The sequence below is a fragment of the Hippopotamus amphibius genome, chromosome 9 (assembly GCF_030028045.1).
Source record: "Hippopotamus amphibius kiboko isolate mHipAmp2 chromosome 9, mHipAmp2.hap2, whole genome shotgun sequence".
Lineage (NCBI taxonomy): Eukaryota > Metazoa > Chordata > Mammalia > Artiodactyla > Hippopotamidae > Hippopotamus > Hippopotamus amphibius.
This window is the reverse complement of record NC_080194.1, coordinates 124,675,483-124,694,284: the sequence shown is the minus strand read 5'-3', so window position 1 is coordinate 124,694,284 and position 18,802 is coordinate 124,675,483. Positions and strand designations below refer to the sequence as shown.

General features: G+C 47.9%; 1 protein-coding gene across 2 annotated transcripts in view; it reads right to left on the bottom strand.

The window, feature by feature from the left end:
• Window positions 1–626: 626 nt before the first annotated feature.
• Window positions 627–18,802, bottom strand: part of DNAJA3 (DnaJ heat shock protein family (Hsp40) member A3) — a 30,880-nt gene continuing 12,704 nt past the window's right edge. Inside the window, exons 4-12 of one of the 2 annotated variants that reach the window (XM_057695021.1) lie at window positions 18,076–18,276; window positions 16,290–16,442; window positions 12,063–12,210; window positions 10,965–11,029; window positions 9,443–9,571; window positions 8,822–8,937; window positions 7,991–8,088; window positions 2,466–2,582; window positions 627–1,854 (exon numbers count right to left, since the gene is read on the bottom strand). In XM_057695021.1, coding sequence (XP_057551004.1) covers window positions 2,479–2,582; window positions 7,991–8,088; window positions 8,822–8,937; window positions 9,443–9,571; window positions 10,965–11,029; window positions 12,063–12,210; window positions 16,290–16,442; window positions 18,076–18,276 — 1,014 coding nt within the window. In that variant the 3' untranslated portion in view covers window positions 627–1,854; window positions 2,466–2,478. The remainder of the gene's footprint in view (window positions 1,855–2,465; window positions 2,583–7,990; window positions 8,089–8,821; window positions 8,938–9,442; window positions 9,572–10,964; window positions 11,030–12,062; window positions 12,211–16,289; window positions 16,443–18,075; window positions 18,277–18,802) is intronic. The other variant, XM_057695022.1, reaches the window with a different exon arrangement.

Genomic DNA, 18,802 nt, shown 5'->3' with positions numbered 1-18,802 from the left:
TCTAGCTCCCCCACCGCCAAACTCTGTGGTCTAGGATCCTACCAGGCTCATACTGAGTCCACAGCGGGCAGGTGCTTGACAAACTTCTGTTCAATGAAGGACAAGTTTGGAAACTGGCAGGCGGTCACTGAGCCCCTTTCTTGCCCACCAGTTATTCCCAACCTCTTCACCTAACCCAGCAAGTGCCCTCACACCTCAACCTGCTCAGCCCAGAACCCAGGGTGGGGCAGAGCTATGTGCTTGGGGCCCACTCCAGCCATGACAGCACTGGGGCTTTTGTGAGACAGCCCAGACTAACACTGCAGCACACAAAAAAATACCTTAATATTACTCTGAAAATAAAGGAGGAAAAAAAAATCTAGTGAGGGAGGCAGTGACATATAGGAACCTGAGTCAGCCACACTGCATGTCTCTTGAGGTACAGGGTCCCAAAAAGCTACACACTGAATCCCAGAACATTTGTTCAGATCAGCATGCTCCCCACTCTGGGATCTGGGCTGGAGAGCGTCAGTGCCTGTCAGAGTGCCACCCGTCCCTTGGCACGTGTGACTCCAGGGACGAGGATAGCCACCTCTGGCCACCTGTATAAAACTGTCTGAACTCTTTCAAAGAAGAAATGACCACAATTTAGGTTTTAAGTATCTCTTTGCAGTAGATAATCTTATTTACATTGATACAGAATCATTTTACATTCTTAGAGCAGACACTAGTAGATGCTTTATTTTAGTAAATAATGAAGAAAAAAACAAAAGGAAATTAATCAGAAGTGTTCTTCATTAACCTGTCTTACCACCGTGAGGGGATCTGGAAACACAATGGCACTCGCACATTCTACAAGCCAAGGCTGGGGAAACAGTGTTTTGCTCTGGCTGGATGGTGGAGAACCTTCGACTGCTGAGACTATGCTCTCCTTTTCTGAACAAACATTTCTACAGGAAAAGACGATGACTCTTAGCATTGAATAATTTAAACACACATCTGAAAACAGAGGTCAACAGTGAGTGGTGAGAACCAAGGCCCTGGCAGGCAGTGGGGCAGGGGCTCCACGTTAAGAGGCCATTACTTGCCCCAGCCTACGGCCGGCTGTGGTCCAGCAGAAGGGCAGGAGCTCCACTCACACCTGGCTTAGAACAACAGAACTCAACCGTCAGGGGACAAGGGGCCACCCCAAGTGAGGTGGGAGGAACGACTGTCCATCCTGACAGAGATCACGGCCCATGTGATCAAGAGTAGCATCTCCAGGGACTGTCTTCATACGCATCACCCTGGGCCCCCAAGGCCCCCATGTTCCAGCTGCTTGGTACCTTTGGGAATTAAAACGAACTCCAGCGGGGGACGCCCCTGCTGAGGGGTGGATGACACTAGTGGGGCGTGCTTGCCCCACGTTCCTGGAAAAGACAACCTGTCAGGAAAGACTCATTCTGGAACCTCCCAGCGGTTTGCTGAGAGGGAAATTAACCACTTCACAACTCGGTGCAGCTTAAGGCTTCATTTTTAAGCTGTAAGCATGGTCTTTAACTCTTTAACCACATTCGATTCCAAATTAGAGTTTTAGCTCTGCAAGAAGTGTCCAGCTGTCTGACTCTGCCGGAGCCAGGAGACGCCGAGTTACCTACCCACGGACAGTAAACTACCAGCCCTTAGGCCTGCCATGCCTTACTGCCCAGGGGCTGTCCACCATGCCCCTTCCATGGAGAGGTGTGTTGTCACATGATTTTGTTGTTGCCAGGGTGGTCCAGAGGGCCTCTGCAGGCAGGGGCTCGGTGCTGTCGTGTGGAATCCTCCTGCATCCAAGGTGCCCTGGCCACAAGGAAGGGCTGCTGCTCCCAGCCTAGTTTCCAGTGGACCGTTTTCCTGAGCCAAGACACAAACAGTTACGTTTCACTGGCATCACAGGAAAAACACACCCTGTTGGTGAGCTTCTGTCATTCCTGGGAAGGAGCTGCACCAGGAGTCTCAGCCACCAGGGACCAGCACAAGTAAAAAAGTGAGTCCCGAGACACCACAGTGAGCAAGCAGGACTCCCGGCAGTGCCCCCCACCCCAGCCCTAACCAAGGCAGACACCGCCCCGCGCCTCCCAGGCAGGACAGGGCCGGGGTTGGGGACATCTGAGTTCTAGGCCTGGCTCTGCTATGACCTGCCCTCTGTGACCGTGGGCAACCTGGTTCCCACCACAGCAGGACACGCAGCCCCCGGGAGCTGGCAGAAGGAGGGCTGGGAGACAGCAACCTCTCCAGGGAGTAGAGCCAGCAGAAGCGGCTGCTGCCCTGTGGTCCGGCCCTGCACTACCGGCTGACTCCCCACAGGCTGAGGCTTGGCTCTGAGGGGAGCCAGACACACCATGCCTGAGAGTGGAACCTCTTCAACTCTGGGGGTGGGGGATGATACTGGTTAAAGTGACGGAGAACAGGGATTAGTTCACAAAGGGAAACAAAGTGGGGAGGAACCTCAGGGGTTTTCCTACCTCGGCTGGGATATCAGGAGGTAAACATTTTCTTAAGTTTGGAAAGGAATCCCTCCTTGTCCTCCCCAGCCTCAGGCCTAGCCTTGCCTCCTGCGGAGCTATCCATGGTGCTGCCACCTGGGCACAAACAGCAGAGAGAACTGGGGTCAAGGGCGCACACCTCCGCGTGTCCCATCCCAGGCCCCGCCTGGCCACCCAGGGTTCGCCGCTCAAGGAGCCACCAAGCACCACCCTGAGAGGAGAGGGGGCCACACCCCAGTTGGCCAAGACCGCCCCGCCTGTCAGATGACTCAACACTTCAGAGCATCCCAACTGCTCCTCAAATCACTGGACCGTGAGAGGAAGACAAGAAATAGAAAGGGACAACCAGCAGTTGTCTCTACCTTAACAGCCGTAACAGAAATAGAGCCAGTGCCAGACACCTTCTAGGCCAGGCCACATGGTGTCCACATTAGCTCATTAACCTTACAGGTAAATTCCACAGGTGAAAAAAACAAAAACCAGAGGCACAAAGGGATTAGGTGGCATGCCCAAGGTCACAGAGCCAATAAGCAGGAGCGAGGCCTAAGTTGAGACCCAAGCAGTCGGATGCCAAAGTCTGGGCTCTTGCTCACTGGCTCTGAGAGGGTGAAGGACACATGCTAAGACCAACCAACCAGCTTCCACAGCCCGTTGGTGTGCACACACCGTCTCAGGACACTGGGGGATCCCAGGACACGCGCGCTTCTCATCTACGACAACGGCAGCCGAGGACCCTGTGCATCACTGGGCAAGCATCTGGCTCCAAATGCTCCAGATAAAGGGAAGCTGCTTGCTATTCCTTGAGGGCCCACTGAGAGCAACTCTGCTGCACAAACACATCACTTTAAAGACCTGCCAACCATGAGGCAGAGGGCCAACCGGTTATGCTATATTTTTCACTGTGCTGGGAGATGTACATCAGGTATAGCGCATAGAGGGTACAAAATGGCTATGTCCCCAAGATCGCAGTCTAAGATGACTTTATCAGTGAGAGGCCCAAAGCTCTGGGCAACAGGCCCCCAGCAGGGGTGGGGTGGATCATCCTGGGCACAGCCCCCCAGGCAGTCCTCTGGATCTGATGTGCTCTCCAAGCTCAGGAGTGTCCTCAGAGATATAGTAGCCATGGCCCCAAACAAGAATGCACTGACAGAGTTCTGGTCAACCACAAAAGCCTAGGCGGCCAGGAGAACTCGAAGCCCAGGGCTCCCCAGGTGAGGACCCGGGCACTGCAATTACCGTGACAGGCCCCCATGAGAGACGTCCACGGCCACACTTTACAAGGCCTGGTGTGCCCTCCTTCAGTCCTTCACATCCCCTTTTCTTATATACAGCCTTAAGTAACAAAAGAGGACTCTCCTAACAGAAAGGAATCCACAAACCAGAAATTTTCCATCACTCCTAGGCCACCTCGGACAAAAGAGGGCAAGAGTATTGAATTTTGTTATGTCCTTGGTGTGTGCCCAAGTGTACGTGTCACACTACGAGTTACGGCTGCTGATGGAGCTTTTAACACATGCCAGGAATCGTGACAAATGCTTTACCCATGTGATCTCATTTAATCATAGAAGAACCCTATGAAGTGAAGGCTACTATTATCTGCAATTTACAGATGAGGCAACTGAGGCTCAGAAGTGAAGAAATTTGCCTAAGGCTTTATAGCTAAAAGTGGCAGAGCTGGGACTTGAATCATCTGACAGCAGAACCCAAGCCATAACTACTAGTCACAATGGGGCAAAGAAATACTCAGTGACCACCAACACCACCCCCCGCAACTCTGCTGTCCTGGCAGTCATGCCCCAGGGCCACTGTGTTTGGCCAAAGTCTGGGAGAGCCAGAATAAACACCTAGTTAGTGGGTTAATGATTCAAAACCAAAAAATAAAACAACAAAACACAGACACACCCAGAAATTCTCACCCCCTGCCACCAGAACACATTCTTATCTCTATTTTAAATGTGGGCCCCTTCAGGAATGAGGCTTACTGACAAGGACATCAAAGGATTTAAACACTGAATTTAAAACTCTAAACTGAAAGTCAGGGATAAACTATGAGCCTCTGCACACTGATGACTCAGTCTATACCTACATGGTTTTTCTGGCCCGGGGGAGGAGGGACGTGTCTGTACAGGACGTCCTGGGCACTCAGGTGCCTCTGTTCTCATTAGAGGACACAAGCTGCGCTTAGGCTAAACAGGAAATGCCCACAGTCCCTCCAGCCGCACAAGCAAGCACTGCATGAGCGTTTCCAGTCTGCGCCTTCAGGAGGTGACCAGAGCAGAGGAGCTGCTCAGCCAACCTCAGGCAAAGGTTGGAGCCGAGGCACAGGACTCCTCTATCAGAGTACACACAGCTTTCCCGAGCAGGGGTTACGTTTCCGTTCTCAGAAGGAAAATGAATTCAAATAAACTCATCCAACAGGCACTCCGCACGTGCAGGGGCATTCACAGAGGATGCTCTCCTGTCCTCCAGGCAGCGATTCCCAGTCAAAAGTGTTTGATGGCTCTTTACAAGGTGAAGAATGACCAGGTAACATGCCTTCCGGGAATCTGAACCACCTTTCTCCAGGCACAAACTCCTAGTGTCATACGCAAGGTCTAGCCCTATGTTTGGGGGTTCAGTGCTTGCCCTGTCTTCCCCCCCTTGCACTGTAAGCTGGACGGGGCAGGGACTCTGTCTCTCCGTGCGTCGCTTCTTAGCACATGGCAAATGCTAAGTGACCATCTTTGTGAAGAAACAGAAGCCAATAGGACTCCACGATGACTACTGACTTCTGAGGACTGGACCCACCCTACAGATAGAGGTGCGTGTCTACACTCCCAGCCTGACTCCCTGAGCCATCTACACACACAGACTGAGCCAGCGGAGCGCCTCTTGTTCCACTAAAACATCTTTTCCCTCATCTTCCTCTTGCCTCCGCCCTGCCTAATAAAGGGGCTCCACAGTCAACGCTGTCAGCCCGTCAGAGAAGAGAATGCAGGTGGGATCCCCAAATAACGAGCTCTGGAACAGGCTCCTACACGACAGCTAAATGTACATATGTGGGCCTTCACAGGAGTTAATGATGATCCAGAAACACAAACAACTAGGCTCACTGTCTCTAAACCCAAAAGGCCAGGCAGGCTGTAACCTCAGAGTGCCCCAGGCCTGGGAGAGCACTAACAGTCCCAAGCTTGCTACTATCTTTCTGCTTCACAGACTGGGAATGAAGCCAGGGTCAGTCATTAAGGTTTTCAGCAGGGGCTTAGAGAACAAAAATAAACAAGGGATACTAAACCCACCAAAAACTTTAGGTCAGTTTCCTATATAATTGTAACTAGTCCAAATGCCTTCTGGTAATGAAAGCAAAGACACCCAGGAATCTGTCTATATCTGCACTGAGTCTCCAACGACTCTCACAGGCACTCAGAGGCTATTAAGAAGTGACATTTTAGCCCAAGAACCACTGAAGACTGCAGGCAACTGCTTCCAGTATAACTTTAACAAAAGAGATCCAGGCCCTACTTAAATAGGAGTCACCTTAGGGAAGTTGTCAGGGAAGGGGAATTATGTGCACTTCTGTGTTTTCACACAAGGACTGCAAAGGTAACTTTTTCACAGTGTAACAAGAGGCTTAACCACACCCAGGCAGCAGACTGACTGACAGTGCATTCTTTGAAGCCAATGCTAAGATTCTTAAATGCTTTTTAAAGAATTATGTCTGAGAGCCAAATTTCCCATTGGAATACAATTCTGATATGACAGTGGAAGTGAGTGGAAAAAGCAATAACTCCACATACTCATTTTACTTTATAAACACTCTTTACAAATGCATCTAATACGTATGTTAAAGTTACGTTATACTCAGCAAAATTATGTCAATAAAAATTTAAAAGGAAGAACTGGCGAAGTGTCTGGCACACAGGAACTTCCCAATAAATCGTGGCTGAAGGAGGGAACAAGAAATAAGCTAATAGAACAAAGAACCATGAAAGTAACAAGGGTTCTAAGAACACTCATAAGCTGACTGCATGATCAACTCCCAATTTAAGCTCTCAGAAAGGGGCTGAAAACAACAACTGCTGATGACTAATTCCTGACATTCGAATACAGTGAAGGAGGCACAGGTGGACCTCAAGTTCCTGGGGCTGGGGTGGGGGCAGTGGAGCACAGCTGAGAGCCGGCTGCAGAACAAATCTCACGTGCTCCGTGACTGTGGGAATATTTGGGACTCAGGGAGAAGCCAGAGGTGCGTAAGTAGAGTTACATGGAACAACTATTCTCACTTCTTTTTAGTTCCAGGTATATTAACAAGAAAATATGAAAACATCTAGGAACCAAACCACTAAAATAAGTGCCCACTTGTTGCCTAGTTGGCCATAGACAGGATTTGTGGCAGCTGCTTTTCACGGAGGACTTGGTCCCCTGGACTTAACAGGAGCTCAGGGGACTTCCCTGGTGGTCCAGGGGTTGAGACTCTGTGCTTCCAATGCAAGGTGCACAGTTTCCATCCCCGGTCTGGGAACTAACATCCCACGTGCCATGTAGCATGGCCAAAAACAAAACAGTAGCTGACCCAAGTCCATGCAAAGGCTGCTGCTGCTGGAACCCCCACCCCTGCCCTGAGGCTCCAAGGCCAAGCTCTCCACCCCCAGCTCCGATCACCTGCTCTGAATGACCATACACTAATCTGATACCATTCAACTTCTGAGAAGGTGAGAGGCAGATCCAGGACCCAGGCAAAAACAAAATGATGCAACAAGGAGGCAACACGTAGGGCAGCTGAAGCCAATTCACCCTCAGCACAGCCTGTCCCGGCCTCAACAGGAGGCCCAACTGACAGAGAACAGCGTCTCCTCAGCAGAGCACCCCTGTCCCACAGGAGGAGGGCTGTGGCCAAGGTTCCTGTGGCCAAAGCTTCTGCCTGCCAGCATTCTGGTATGGAAACACCAATATTTAACTCCACTCTACAGAGGGCCTATGACATTTAAGCTCGGGTAAGTAAGATGTTTTGTTTGTTCATTGCCCTAGGAACTCAGAGTCTAGACCTGCTGTGAACAGGCAGATTTGGGGGCATGTGACTACGATTTTTCACTTCTGCAGTAGCTGTTGTTTACAGGACACTGAAATCCTGGAGAAGCTTTCTGGGTGAGGAACGCATAAAGCTTTCCAACCCATCTCCATCTTCTCCTTTAGTGGTTACAAGGTGATCTCATGCAGGGATGTGCCCAAGGTCACAGGCAAGTGACAGAACCAAGGACAGAACTTAGGAGAGCAGCCTTTTGAGACACACAGGTGCCACCTGGCAGGAAGCGCTGTGGAACTCGCTGACCTTGGCAACCAGTGCTTGTAGAGGAAGGGAGAGCAGCTTTCTCCTGGAGCTCGGCTGCCCCCACCCCGTTCCAAGCCCTCAGCTCCTCTCTTTCTACTCTGCTCTTTGGAGGCTCCCAAGTGGAAACCCCAACACACTTCCAAACCATCCACCATCTAAGGAGCTGGGGGTCCCACAGGTCGCCAGGCCACCTTACCAGTGCTTGTGTTGGTGACACCGTTCACCGTCCCCTCCACGTCGGTCTCGTCCTCAGCGTAGCTCAGGATCAGGCTCTGCTGCCGGCTTGTCAGTCTCCTGTGGACCAAGCAGAGTTAGTGTCCAAGTGCTTCCTCTGGGCAGCTCTTTAAAGGATGCGAATGCGGCCAGTCCCCACGCAGCATGTGACCCAAAACCCAGTCACACCCTGAACCCAAGAGCCCACACCCTCAAAGCTTCTGTACAGTAAACCTCCTGAACTACCCTAAATTGTTCTAAACAACTGCCACTATGGCTAAGCTAAACAGTTTACAGAGGGGAACAAAAAGAAAATTATCTAATTAAAGAGAGTGCTGGAAACCCAGTGCTCCCAAGAGGAGTCAGCCACGTCCTGCTCCGGGTGCCCACAGCTCCCCACTCAGACTTTTCTCCCAGATGCCACAGATGTCACCCGCCACCATCTGGTTATAGATCATCTCTCCCACCAGATGGCAGGCGTCCTGAGAGCAATAATAACAAAATCAACAGCAGAAGCAACAGCCCTATGCGTTATTCCTTTAACCTTCCAGCAACTCAACGAGGCCGAGCTTCTGTATTACGTCCACTTTCACAAGAAGCGCCCAAGCAGGACACGCTTAATTTGGAGAAGTAACCTGCCTAAGCCTCAGCGCTTACCGCAGCAGAGCCACACAGGCCGGGCGTTGGGGCTCAGCACTGAACCACCAAGCTGCTCAGCACCAGCTCAGCAAGTAGGAAGCCCTCAAGCGGCTCCTGCCCAGTGCTGAAATCTGCAGAGAATAGGCAGACCTCGCCACGGCTGAGCAGTGCTTACTTTGGAACTCTGATCTTGACGTGAATGTAGTGATCTCCATAGCCATAGCTGTTAATCCGGGGGATGCCTTTCCCGCTCATCCGAATCTTCTGATCTGACTGAGTCCCAGGGGGGATCTAAAAAGAAAGAAATCTCTGGTTTTCCTTGGCTTCCAGTTGCCCAAATGAAAAATTTCACGATATGAAGACAATCTTATTCCCAAAGAAAACTCCATTCGGGTTTGTAGACCAAGCCCACCAAACACCACACAGAAACTGGCTAAGCTGGGTCCACTCTGAGCAGAGCCTGTGATGGGCTTGGGGGCAGGGAGCCTGGGGCAGCGAGCACAGAGCAGGAGTGAGGGAGCATGGGCAGCGAGACCTGGGAGGAGGCAGAGACAACCCGGGGCACTGCTGAGGCCGCTCCCCGGCCTGGCAGGAGTGGACGTGGCCTGGGAGCTGCCTTCCCTGCCGAGTCACACCCAAGGCACAGCTGACACTCCACCTGCCCACCCTCCGACCCTGTCTACTCAAATCTCCAACGGGCTGGCTGTTTCCAGGTTCCTGCCACTTCTCAGCCATTTCCTATTTCAGAAGAGAGCAAGGAAGTACAAGGATGGCGAGGCCAGGTTCGCCCTCTTACCGTCACGTTGATGCTCTCATATAGGCCCTGCGCTCTGGCGGTGCCCCCAAGGATGGCCTGAGCTATGGAAATGAAGAGGTCGGAGTGGATGTCTGCGCCGTCCCTCCGGAACACAGGGCTCTTCTGCACCTAGGGCCAAGCACAAGAGGGGGTTATGCTCGGAGAAGTCCTTCTGGAGAGCAGACAACAGCCTGTCTCAGCAGCTCAGAGCACAGCGTCGGGGGAGAGAATGTACTTTCACCAAAGCGGCCACCCCCCAAGCTCTGGGAGTTACAGGGCAGGTTCTTCCTTCACTGCAACTCAAGAGTGTCGTCTCAGATCAAGCTGTTCAATTGTTGAGGGAAATAAAGTAAAATCGGCTTTTGAACATTAAAAATAAAATTTTTTTCTGAAAAGTATAAAGTAACACAGACTAATACAATCTACAAAGGCAAAAACAGTTTACTTTCCAGAGTCATTTGGTACAAACTACATTCAAGTCTGACTGGCAGCACTGGAATTATTCTGATTTTATAAGCACGATTTTTTGTGTCTCAAAGACATTCTTTGCCTTCCAGTGATTTCTTCTTTCTTTTTTCTTCTCTATTATTAGCTGGGAACAATCTGAATTCTCTACCAAGCCTTCCTTATAGATTGGCTTCCAGACCGCTACATTTGTCTTTGATTTCTCAGTCTAGAAGATTCACCCTTTACATTATTTTTGTCTTTGTTTCAAACTATGAAATATTTCACATATATGTAAACCAGCAAAGTAAATAACACATGGTATACCCACAACCCAGCTTAGGTAACAGACCATTAGGACACAGGTGACTTCTCCCCACTTCCTGCTCACCCCTCCAGAGTAACCACCATGCCAATTTAGTAGGTATCACTCCTACAAGTGTCTGGTTTACTTTTCCTACATGTCTACATGTCCCTAAACAATACACAACACCACCTCATGTCGTTTAAAACTTTACACAGATGACCCCTTTCCCTTGTCCTGCTACCCACTCTCTCCCTGTTTGTAATGGAGAAGTCCCAGGACATCTCATGCTGACACATGTAGCTCAAGCCTCCTGCTCTGAGGTGCCCTGTGCCCACAGCACAGACCATTTGCCATTCTCTCCAAGGACAGCAGGCTGTCACACATCCTGCCTCCACCTGCTGCACCTCCAGCAGAAGGCGCCACCTCCTCTCATGTTCCCCTCACCTCAGAAAACCAGGTTTGCCCTGCACATCGTACATAAAACTGCAGCTTTGGCATTTACTGTCCCTATGAACACTCTGATAGATGCTTTCTGTATTTTTATGAATCCAACTTGTAACATCTTGAGGAAACTTTGTTCTCTCCACATTTAGCACAAAAGCTTGAGGTAACACATGTTTAATCATCCCACCAAAGTGGCCACTGCTCCTCTTGGAAACTCGGATGGGCAGACACACCCTGTGAAGCTCCTACCTATGCCATGAGAAGCCTGGGTCATACCCCTCCAGGAGAGCAAGGGACTGACAGAAGATGTGCAAACAGAGCACCTACCCTAAATGTGATGAAAATTTCCCTTTTTCCTACAGGCATCCTCACAGTCTGGCCATCCTCGACTCCTGCAGGTAAAGACAAAAGTTCAAAAGAGAACAATTATTTTGGGACCTCCCAAGGCATTCTCTATGCTAGATCCATTTACAACCCACCAACTTACTCATTCCTGTTTATTAACAAGGAACACAATTACCCAATAGAGCAACAAGTATAACTTATATAAAAAGCATAACTTTTCAAAGGTGCAACATACAATAATTGATAACAAAACAAAAGCCCCTTCCATTCATCTCAATTTACTGCCAGGTCCCACCTACTATCTCAGAGAGTTTAGAGTCTAGTAGGGTAGACAGCTATTACCAAATAACAACACTAACAAATGTACCACTACAAACAGAGACATGTTCTTAGAAGGAAAAGATCACAACTCCAGACAAAGCAACATCTAAGGAACAGGGAGGGTTCCAGAAGGCTTCCCTGGGGAAATGACACTTGAGCTGGGAGCTCCAGAACAGAGTTAACCTACCGAAAAGAAGGTGGACAGTGAGTTTCAGACACTGGGAACGGCATATGCAAAGGCTCTGTTTTGGGAAGCAGGGGCTACATGAAAGTGAGGAAGCTGCAGGGCAGGCAACAAGGGGGAGACTAAGAAGAGGGGAGGCTGAGACCAGCAGGGGCTGGAAGAAGAGGCCATTTCTCTGCCCCTGAGAGTCACTGCAAAGTCTTCAACAGGGTGAGAGACATGATCAGACAGCCCATTGGAAAGACCACCCTGGGAAGAGGAGCCGGTTGTGGGGAGCAGCCACGGGCTGGCCCCAGGGGCAGGAGGAGGGGTGGGATGTTGCTGGCTGGGCTGGCAGTAGGGACAAAGCTGGCCTTGGGACAGAAGCCGAAGGAGGTGGAGGAGCTCCTTCACGCAGTAGCAGAGCAGGCACATCAGGTTCTGTCTCCCCACGTGACACGTGTGCAGATTTTAAGGATAACTGGTGCAGAGGAAAATGCAAGGAGACCCTAGTTCCTCCCCCAGTTTGAGCTCTAGAAACAAGGACAGATGGCCCCCGCTCCCAGCCCCTGTGCATGGAGGAGCCCCAGACCCACCAGCAGGCACGGGGATCACCACCTTCTTCTTCTGCTTGGCTTGTCCTGCTCCTCTGCACACCACACAGGGAGATGTGATGATGGAGCCCCGGCCACCGCACCTCCGACATGTGGAACGCATCACAAAAGGGCCTGTATTTATGGTTTCCTGGCAAAAAAGGAAAAGAAAAACAAGACTCTTAGACACTGGCGAACTCTGACAGCCGAAGCCCTAGGACCACAATGTTCAAGAGAGAAAAACGTTTCACCAAAGACTCACATGTTGCATGCGCACGCACTAAAGCATACCGCCTAGAGACACAGGTGCAGGAGCTCAAACTGTGAATCTGACCTAGAGCACACAGTCTTCTGAATCCCAAACCACAAACTTGATTATATGAGACTGAAAACTGAGATGCTGCCTCTCTATGGAAGTTCCCAACCCCCCTGGGAGATGAGCAAAAATGCTTTAAAAAGAGTACCCCGCCCCCCCCCAATTACCAATACAAAAGGGAGAGCTGGGAAAACAAAGGGAGAAAGAGGAAAGTGACAACCGGATGCAACCCCCACCCAGAGGTGCCACTGCCCACTCGAAGGGAGAAGCAGCACTGGCTTCTCTGTCCCCCAGGGCCCCCCACTGTCCCCACTCCCCCATCACAGGTACCCTGGGAGCAAGGAGGCCAGCAGCTCCTCTGCAGGCACTGGTGCTGCTCATGCTCCTCCCCTGGGTATGTCTTCTTCCCCATCCTCCCTTTTATTTAACCTAACATCCTTGAATTTTTTTTTGGCGGGGTGGGGTGGGGCGGGGGGTAAATTATCAAATACATGTTATAGCATATCAAAGGATACAGACATACAACTCACTCACTCACTTTCTCTCCATAAAAGTTAAGTAAAAATTTTACGAAAGTACATCATACTATCACTCTGCAACTTGCTTTCCCTTTCATCTTCATGATACATCATGAACACTCTTCCAGACCAATATATATACATTCTAATTTCCATTTTAATATTTAATTTTTGTTTCAGTGCTGAAGAAAAATAATCTCTGCACACAGATCCTTCTGTTCTGATGTGGTGTTTTTTTGTTTTTGTTTTTTGTAAGACATTCCCAAAGGCAGACTTGCTGGGACAAATAATTATTAAATTTAAAATTTTATGTGCTATATTTATTTGAAAAGGTCCTATGTGCGCATGATACAAAATTCTAAAGTAAAAATGGAGGTATGGTGAAAAGTTAAGGGTCTCCCTCACCTCTGACCTCTAACCATTCCAGGTACCTTCCTTAGAGGTACAGCTGTAGTGATATTCTTGTGTATCCTACTTCTACAGATACACACATTTCAAGCCACCCATATGTGCATTGCAAGTTTTCAATAAGCCCAGGTAGCATACCGTACACCACACGGTGCTGCAGCTTTTGCTTTTTTTTTTTTTCGCTGCACCACACAGCATGTGGGATATCTTAGTTTCCCTGACCAGGGATTGAACCTGCACCCCCTGCAGTGGAAGCACAGTCTTAACCACTGGACCACTAAGGAAGTCCCACTATTCTGTTTTTAACAATTTAATGATCTCGGAGAGCAATCCTCATCAGTGTATTTTTCAGATAACTTGCTGCTGGTGGTCACCAAGGCTGTCTGGTCCTTTCCTATTACACACAAGCTTCAAGGGACATCCTGGGCATGTGCTATTTTCCAGGTGTGATCTGTACGCTACATCCCCACAGAGATGCACACAAGCAGCTAAACAGCCACGGCAACTACCACTCCCCAAGGCCAGGGTGGTTTTCATGTCCACCATCAGTGCACACGAGTGCCACATCCCACAGGCCTGTCAGCAGGGCCTGAACCCATCTCTGGAATGTGTGTCACCTGTAGGGTGAGCCTCAGGCATCTCCTTGGCTCCATCTGCACTTCCCTGATCGCCAGCAAGAAACATTTGCCAGTCACCTGCATTTCCTCTTCTCACCTTGACCTGTTTTTCTAATGAGCTGTTAGTCTTTTTCTCATTATTCTGAAGCAGCCCTTTACATATCAGGAATACTAATCCTTTAGCATATGTGTGGCAAATTTTTTTCCCAATCTCGAAGATTACATTTTGAGAGAAATATACTTCAGCTTTATTGTCTTATCTCAATGTTCACCTAAGAAATGTGAAAAAAGAGAGTCATAGCAATTCAGGGCCTTGGAGAAAGGACCTTATAAGTGAGAGGGAATTGGGATCAATAAAAAGTATCTGTAACAAGAAGCAGCAACTTGGCTCACAAAACTGTAGCCACAGGAATCCTCGTCCTCTCCAAGAGCGCCCTCTAGAGGAATGCAAGCACAACTTCACTTTCTCAGACTAAGCTGTAGGAGTATCTACAGGTAACTCGGCACACCCATCAGTGGACTATTATTTAGCCATCAAAAAGAATATTCAAAGATATGGGAAAATTTCTCTTTATTATTTAGTTTCAAATATGGACAGGCAGAAGACTAGATAAACCTTGTGGGTTTGGGCTGGAAGTGGAACTATCAGGCTGAACTCACTGGTTTGTCAGACGGATGATAGGTGGATTGATTGGTATGTACATGTGTGTGTGTATATCTGTAATAGGAAAAATATGGGAAGACAGATAGGTATGGAATACATATCTAGTATGTGCACATGCACGTGTGCTCATACACACAAACACACACTTTTTTCCTGGCTCAGTCTGCTGAGAAGACTTGGAAGCAGCGACACTCCAGGCATAATGAGTACATCTAGAGCACAGATCTTGGTTTCCAAATCCCACTAGACAGTAAAAGGAACCAGGACTCCTTGGAAAAATGGCTGGTTCTAGGGTGTGGCAAGGAAAGTACAAGTTGTCTAGAACATCCTGCTGTGATAGAGAGTAAGGAAGTGCTGAAAGAACGATGTGGACACATCAAAAGAATACAGGAGCCAGCAGGGAGAGACTTCCACCAGCCAAGTCAGGGACAGTTTGAGCATCAAAGTAAGTAATACAGATGGTAGCTCAGCGAGTTCATACTGATATGAATGAAAGAATGAATAAATGAATATGAATGAAAGAATGAATAAGTAAGTGGAGAAGAAGAGAAAGCTCTTCCTTTCAGTGGAATGCCAACTAATAAACATAGCAGGGATGTTGGAATCAGAAAATCACCATTTAGCAACAGTCACAGTAATAACTGACTTAGGCAAGACTGATCAATGGATGCTGTAACTACTGGGTATAAGTTTGATGAGGAACAGGATATTTATATAGTGTCAAGGTACCTCACAACTTCCTGTTAATTTCAAAGGAAAAAATAATAACTTTATAATGAAGTCACCTGGCGAACACCACCTTTACTAACACTACCTTTACATGTGATTGTGATCACATGTAACATCATTAATGGGACACACTGACACCTCATGACTCCTGACATGATCTATGAAAAGAGCACTACATCTCTTTGGTGTTTCTGCCAAAAATGCATAATCTGAATCTTATCATGAGAAAATATCAGATGACCCAAACGAGAGACATCCTACAAAGCAGCTGGTCCGTAATCCTAAAAAATGTCAAGGTCATAAAACAAAGACTGAGAAATCGCTCCCGATTAAAGGAGACAAAAGATATGACAACCAAATATTATGCAAGATTCTAGACTGGATCCTAGGCTTGGGGGAAAAAAGAACATTATATAAGAACAATTGAAAAAATCTGAATAACTACAGATAACAGTATCATATTGACATTAAATTTCCTGATTTTGACAACTTACTGTGGTTACATACAAGAATGACCTTGCTTTTAGAAAACATACACTACAAATGACAAAGCAAACAGGACAAAATGTAACCAATTGGTGACACGGGGTAAAAGGAATAAGGAAGTAGTTCTTTATGTATTGATACTATTCTATAAATTAGAATTATATCTAGAACTTACCAATAAAGAAAAAGAAAAAATGATTACACTTAAAGCAAAATTTAAGCCCCCCCCACCCCAGTATCAAATTACCAAAATACCCCACAATGTATTTTTAGAGAAGACAGCAGAGTTTCCTTGCTCCTTCTGTACTGTTGACCAGGACAGAGCACTCTTGGGAAAATGCAGAAGATTCTAGATAAAATAATCCCACTTAGTTATGAACTCTCACAGCCCTAGGTCCACTGGAGCATAGAAAAGAGGAGCCATAGGGAGGAGTGGGGAGGGGGCAAGAGGCGGGAGCCCCAGGGAGGCCAGGGGCTCTGCCTCCAGCTCACCATGCCGGAGCCGCCGCAGTAGTGGCAGTGCTGCACCTTGGTGCCGGGCTCATTCCCTTTGCCGTCACACCGTTCACAGGTATCAGTGATGTTCACAGTGAACTCCTTGTTGACGCCTTTGGCAGCTTGATTGAACGTCAACTCCATGATGTACTAAAGAAATCAAGAGACTGCCTGTTACCTTTCTTACAGTAATGGACAGCGCTGGTCAGCAACTTACAGTTACTTTTCCTTTTAAAGACTTTATTTTTTATTTTTTTTTATTATTATTTTTTTGGGGGTACACCAAGTTCAATCATCTGTTTTTATACACATATTCCCGTATTCCCTCCCTCCTTCGACTCCCCCCCCATCCTCCCTCGACTCCCCCCCCACCCTCCCTCGAGTCCCCCCCACCCTCCCCATCCCAGTCCTCTAAGGCATCTTCCATCCTTGAGTTGAACTCCCTTTGTTATATAACAACTTCCCACTGGCTATCTATTTTACAGTTGGTAGTATATATATGTCTGTGCTTAAAGACTTTATTTTTTAAAGTAACTTTAGGTTTACAAAATTGAGAGTGAAGTACAGAGATTTCCCAGATACCCAGTGCCCCCCCCCAACACAGCAGCCTGTTATCAACATCACTCACCAGAATGATACATTTTTTATCAAGGATGAACCTACATTAGCACATCATAATCATCCAAAGCCCACAATTTACATTAGGGTTCACTCCTGGTGCTGGATATTCTATGGGTCTGAACAAATGTATAATAACATGTATCCTCATCACAGTATCATGCAAAGTATTTTCACTGCCCTAAAAATCCTATGCTCCACCAACTCATCTGTTCTCCAGTTACTTTTTTAAAAAACTATTATGAATGGGATCTATTTATTTATTTATTGGCTGTGTTGGGTCTTCATTGCTGCACACAGGCTTTCCCTAGTTGCTAAGAGTGGGGGCTTCTCTTCATTGTGGTGTATGGGCTCCTCATTGTGGTGGCTTGTCTTGTTGCGGAGCACAGGCTCTAGGCATATGGGCTTCAGTAGTTGCGGCACAAGAGTTGTGGCACACGGGTTCTAGAGCACAGGCTCAATAGTTGTGGTGCACAGGCTTAATTGCTCCACGGCATGTGGTATCTTTCTGGGGCAGGGACTGAACTCGTGTCCTCTGCATTGGCAGGCGTATTCTTAACCACTGTGCCACCTAGGAAGTTCCTTCTCCAGTTACTTTTTAACTTACTTGTACTCTGTCAAGTAAGATTAGGTGGGACTCAACTGATTCTGCCTCAGAATTTTTAAGAGATAGTATTTGTTTTAAGTGCTTTTCAACAAACTGAAAATGTTCACAGATAATATCTGTACATGGTCCTTACTAACAGCTCAAATGATCCACAATAATAACTTAGATCATAAAACATCTCCCCTCTCTCTTCAACTCTGATAATGTCCGAAAGAAGACATAAATATGGAAGAGGCAGCACTGGCAGTACCTCCCTACAGATTGAGCTCTCCCAGAACAATGAGGCAGGCTCTAAATAAAATACTCAGACTCTAACTATGAACTCCGAGAGCCTTAGGTGTTGCCTGATTAAGCAACTGTAAGAACACAGTCAAACTGGATGTACGCATTATTATATGATTTTTCAAATATTGGAACCATTTCCTACCAAGATGGCTGCCTCCAAGTCATCCCATTTAAGCCGCTTTACCTTTTTCTTTGAGAAACAAGTTTGTAAAATTTGTTTGCATCATGTTTGGCAGCTAAAATTTGAATGGTTCTTCAAAATGAGATGCTTACCTCCTGAGGCTGATTGAACACACTCTGGAAATCTCCAAAAGAGGAGGATGAGAACTCCCCAAAGATCTTCCTGAAGAGCTCCTCTGGGTCAACAGTGGGACCTCCTTTCCAGTAGCTCTGCCCAGAGCTACTGGCCCCAGGATCGAAGCCAGCAGAGCCATAGGTGTCATACTGCTTCCTCTTCACTTCATCACTCAGGACCTACCGCGAAAGGCACAGCAGTTAGGCACTCTCAAGTCTCACAAAGCCCAGGGACATGGACACCAAGTACAGACAGTGGTATCATATCAACATTAAATTTCCTGATCTTGACAACTGTACTGAGGTTATGGAAAAGAATTTTATTATTCTTAGAGAATACACACAGAAGTACTTAGGAACAGAGAGATACCACATCTGCAACTTATTCTCAAATGGCTGGGGCAGGGGTGTGCACACACACAGACAAACACACAGAGCACACCTATGATACCCTACATATCCCAAACCCCTTCAGCATGGCCGAAGTCCAGGAAGGAGGTCTGCTTTCACTGAACTCTGCAATTGTTCAGTGGCTGTTTCACGTCTGCTTCGTCCCCCTGATTACATTCTACATTCCTCTAGGGCAGTGGTGGTCTTCTACTTTTACAACACCCACCATCCCCACCAGACAGTGATGCCCTAAGCAGAAGGTGGGAGTTCATCAAATAGCCACAAAACTATTTAACCAAGGAGGTCCCAGCCCCAG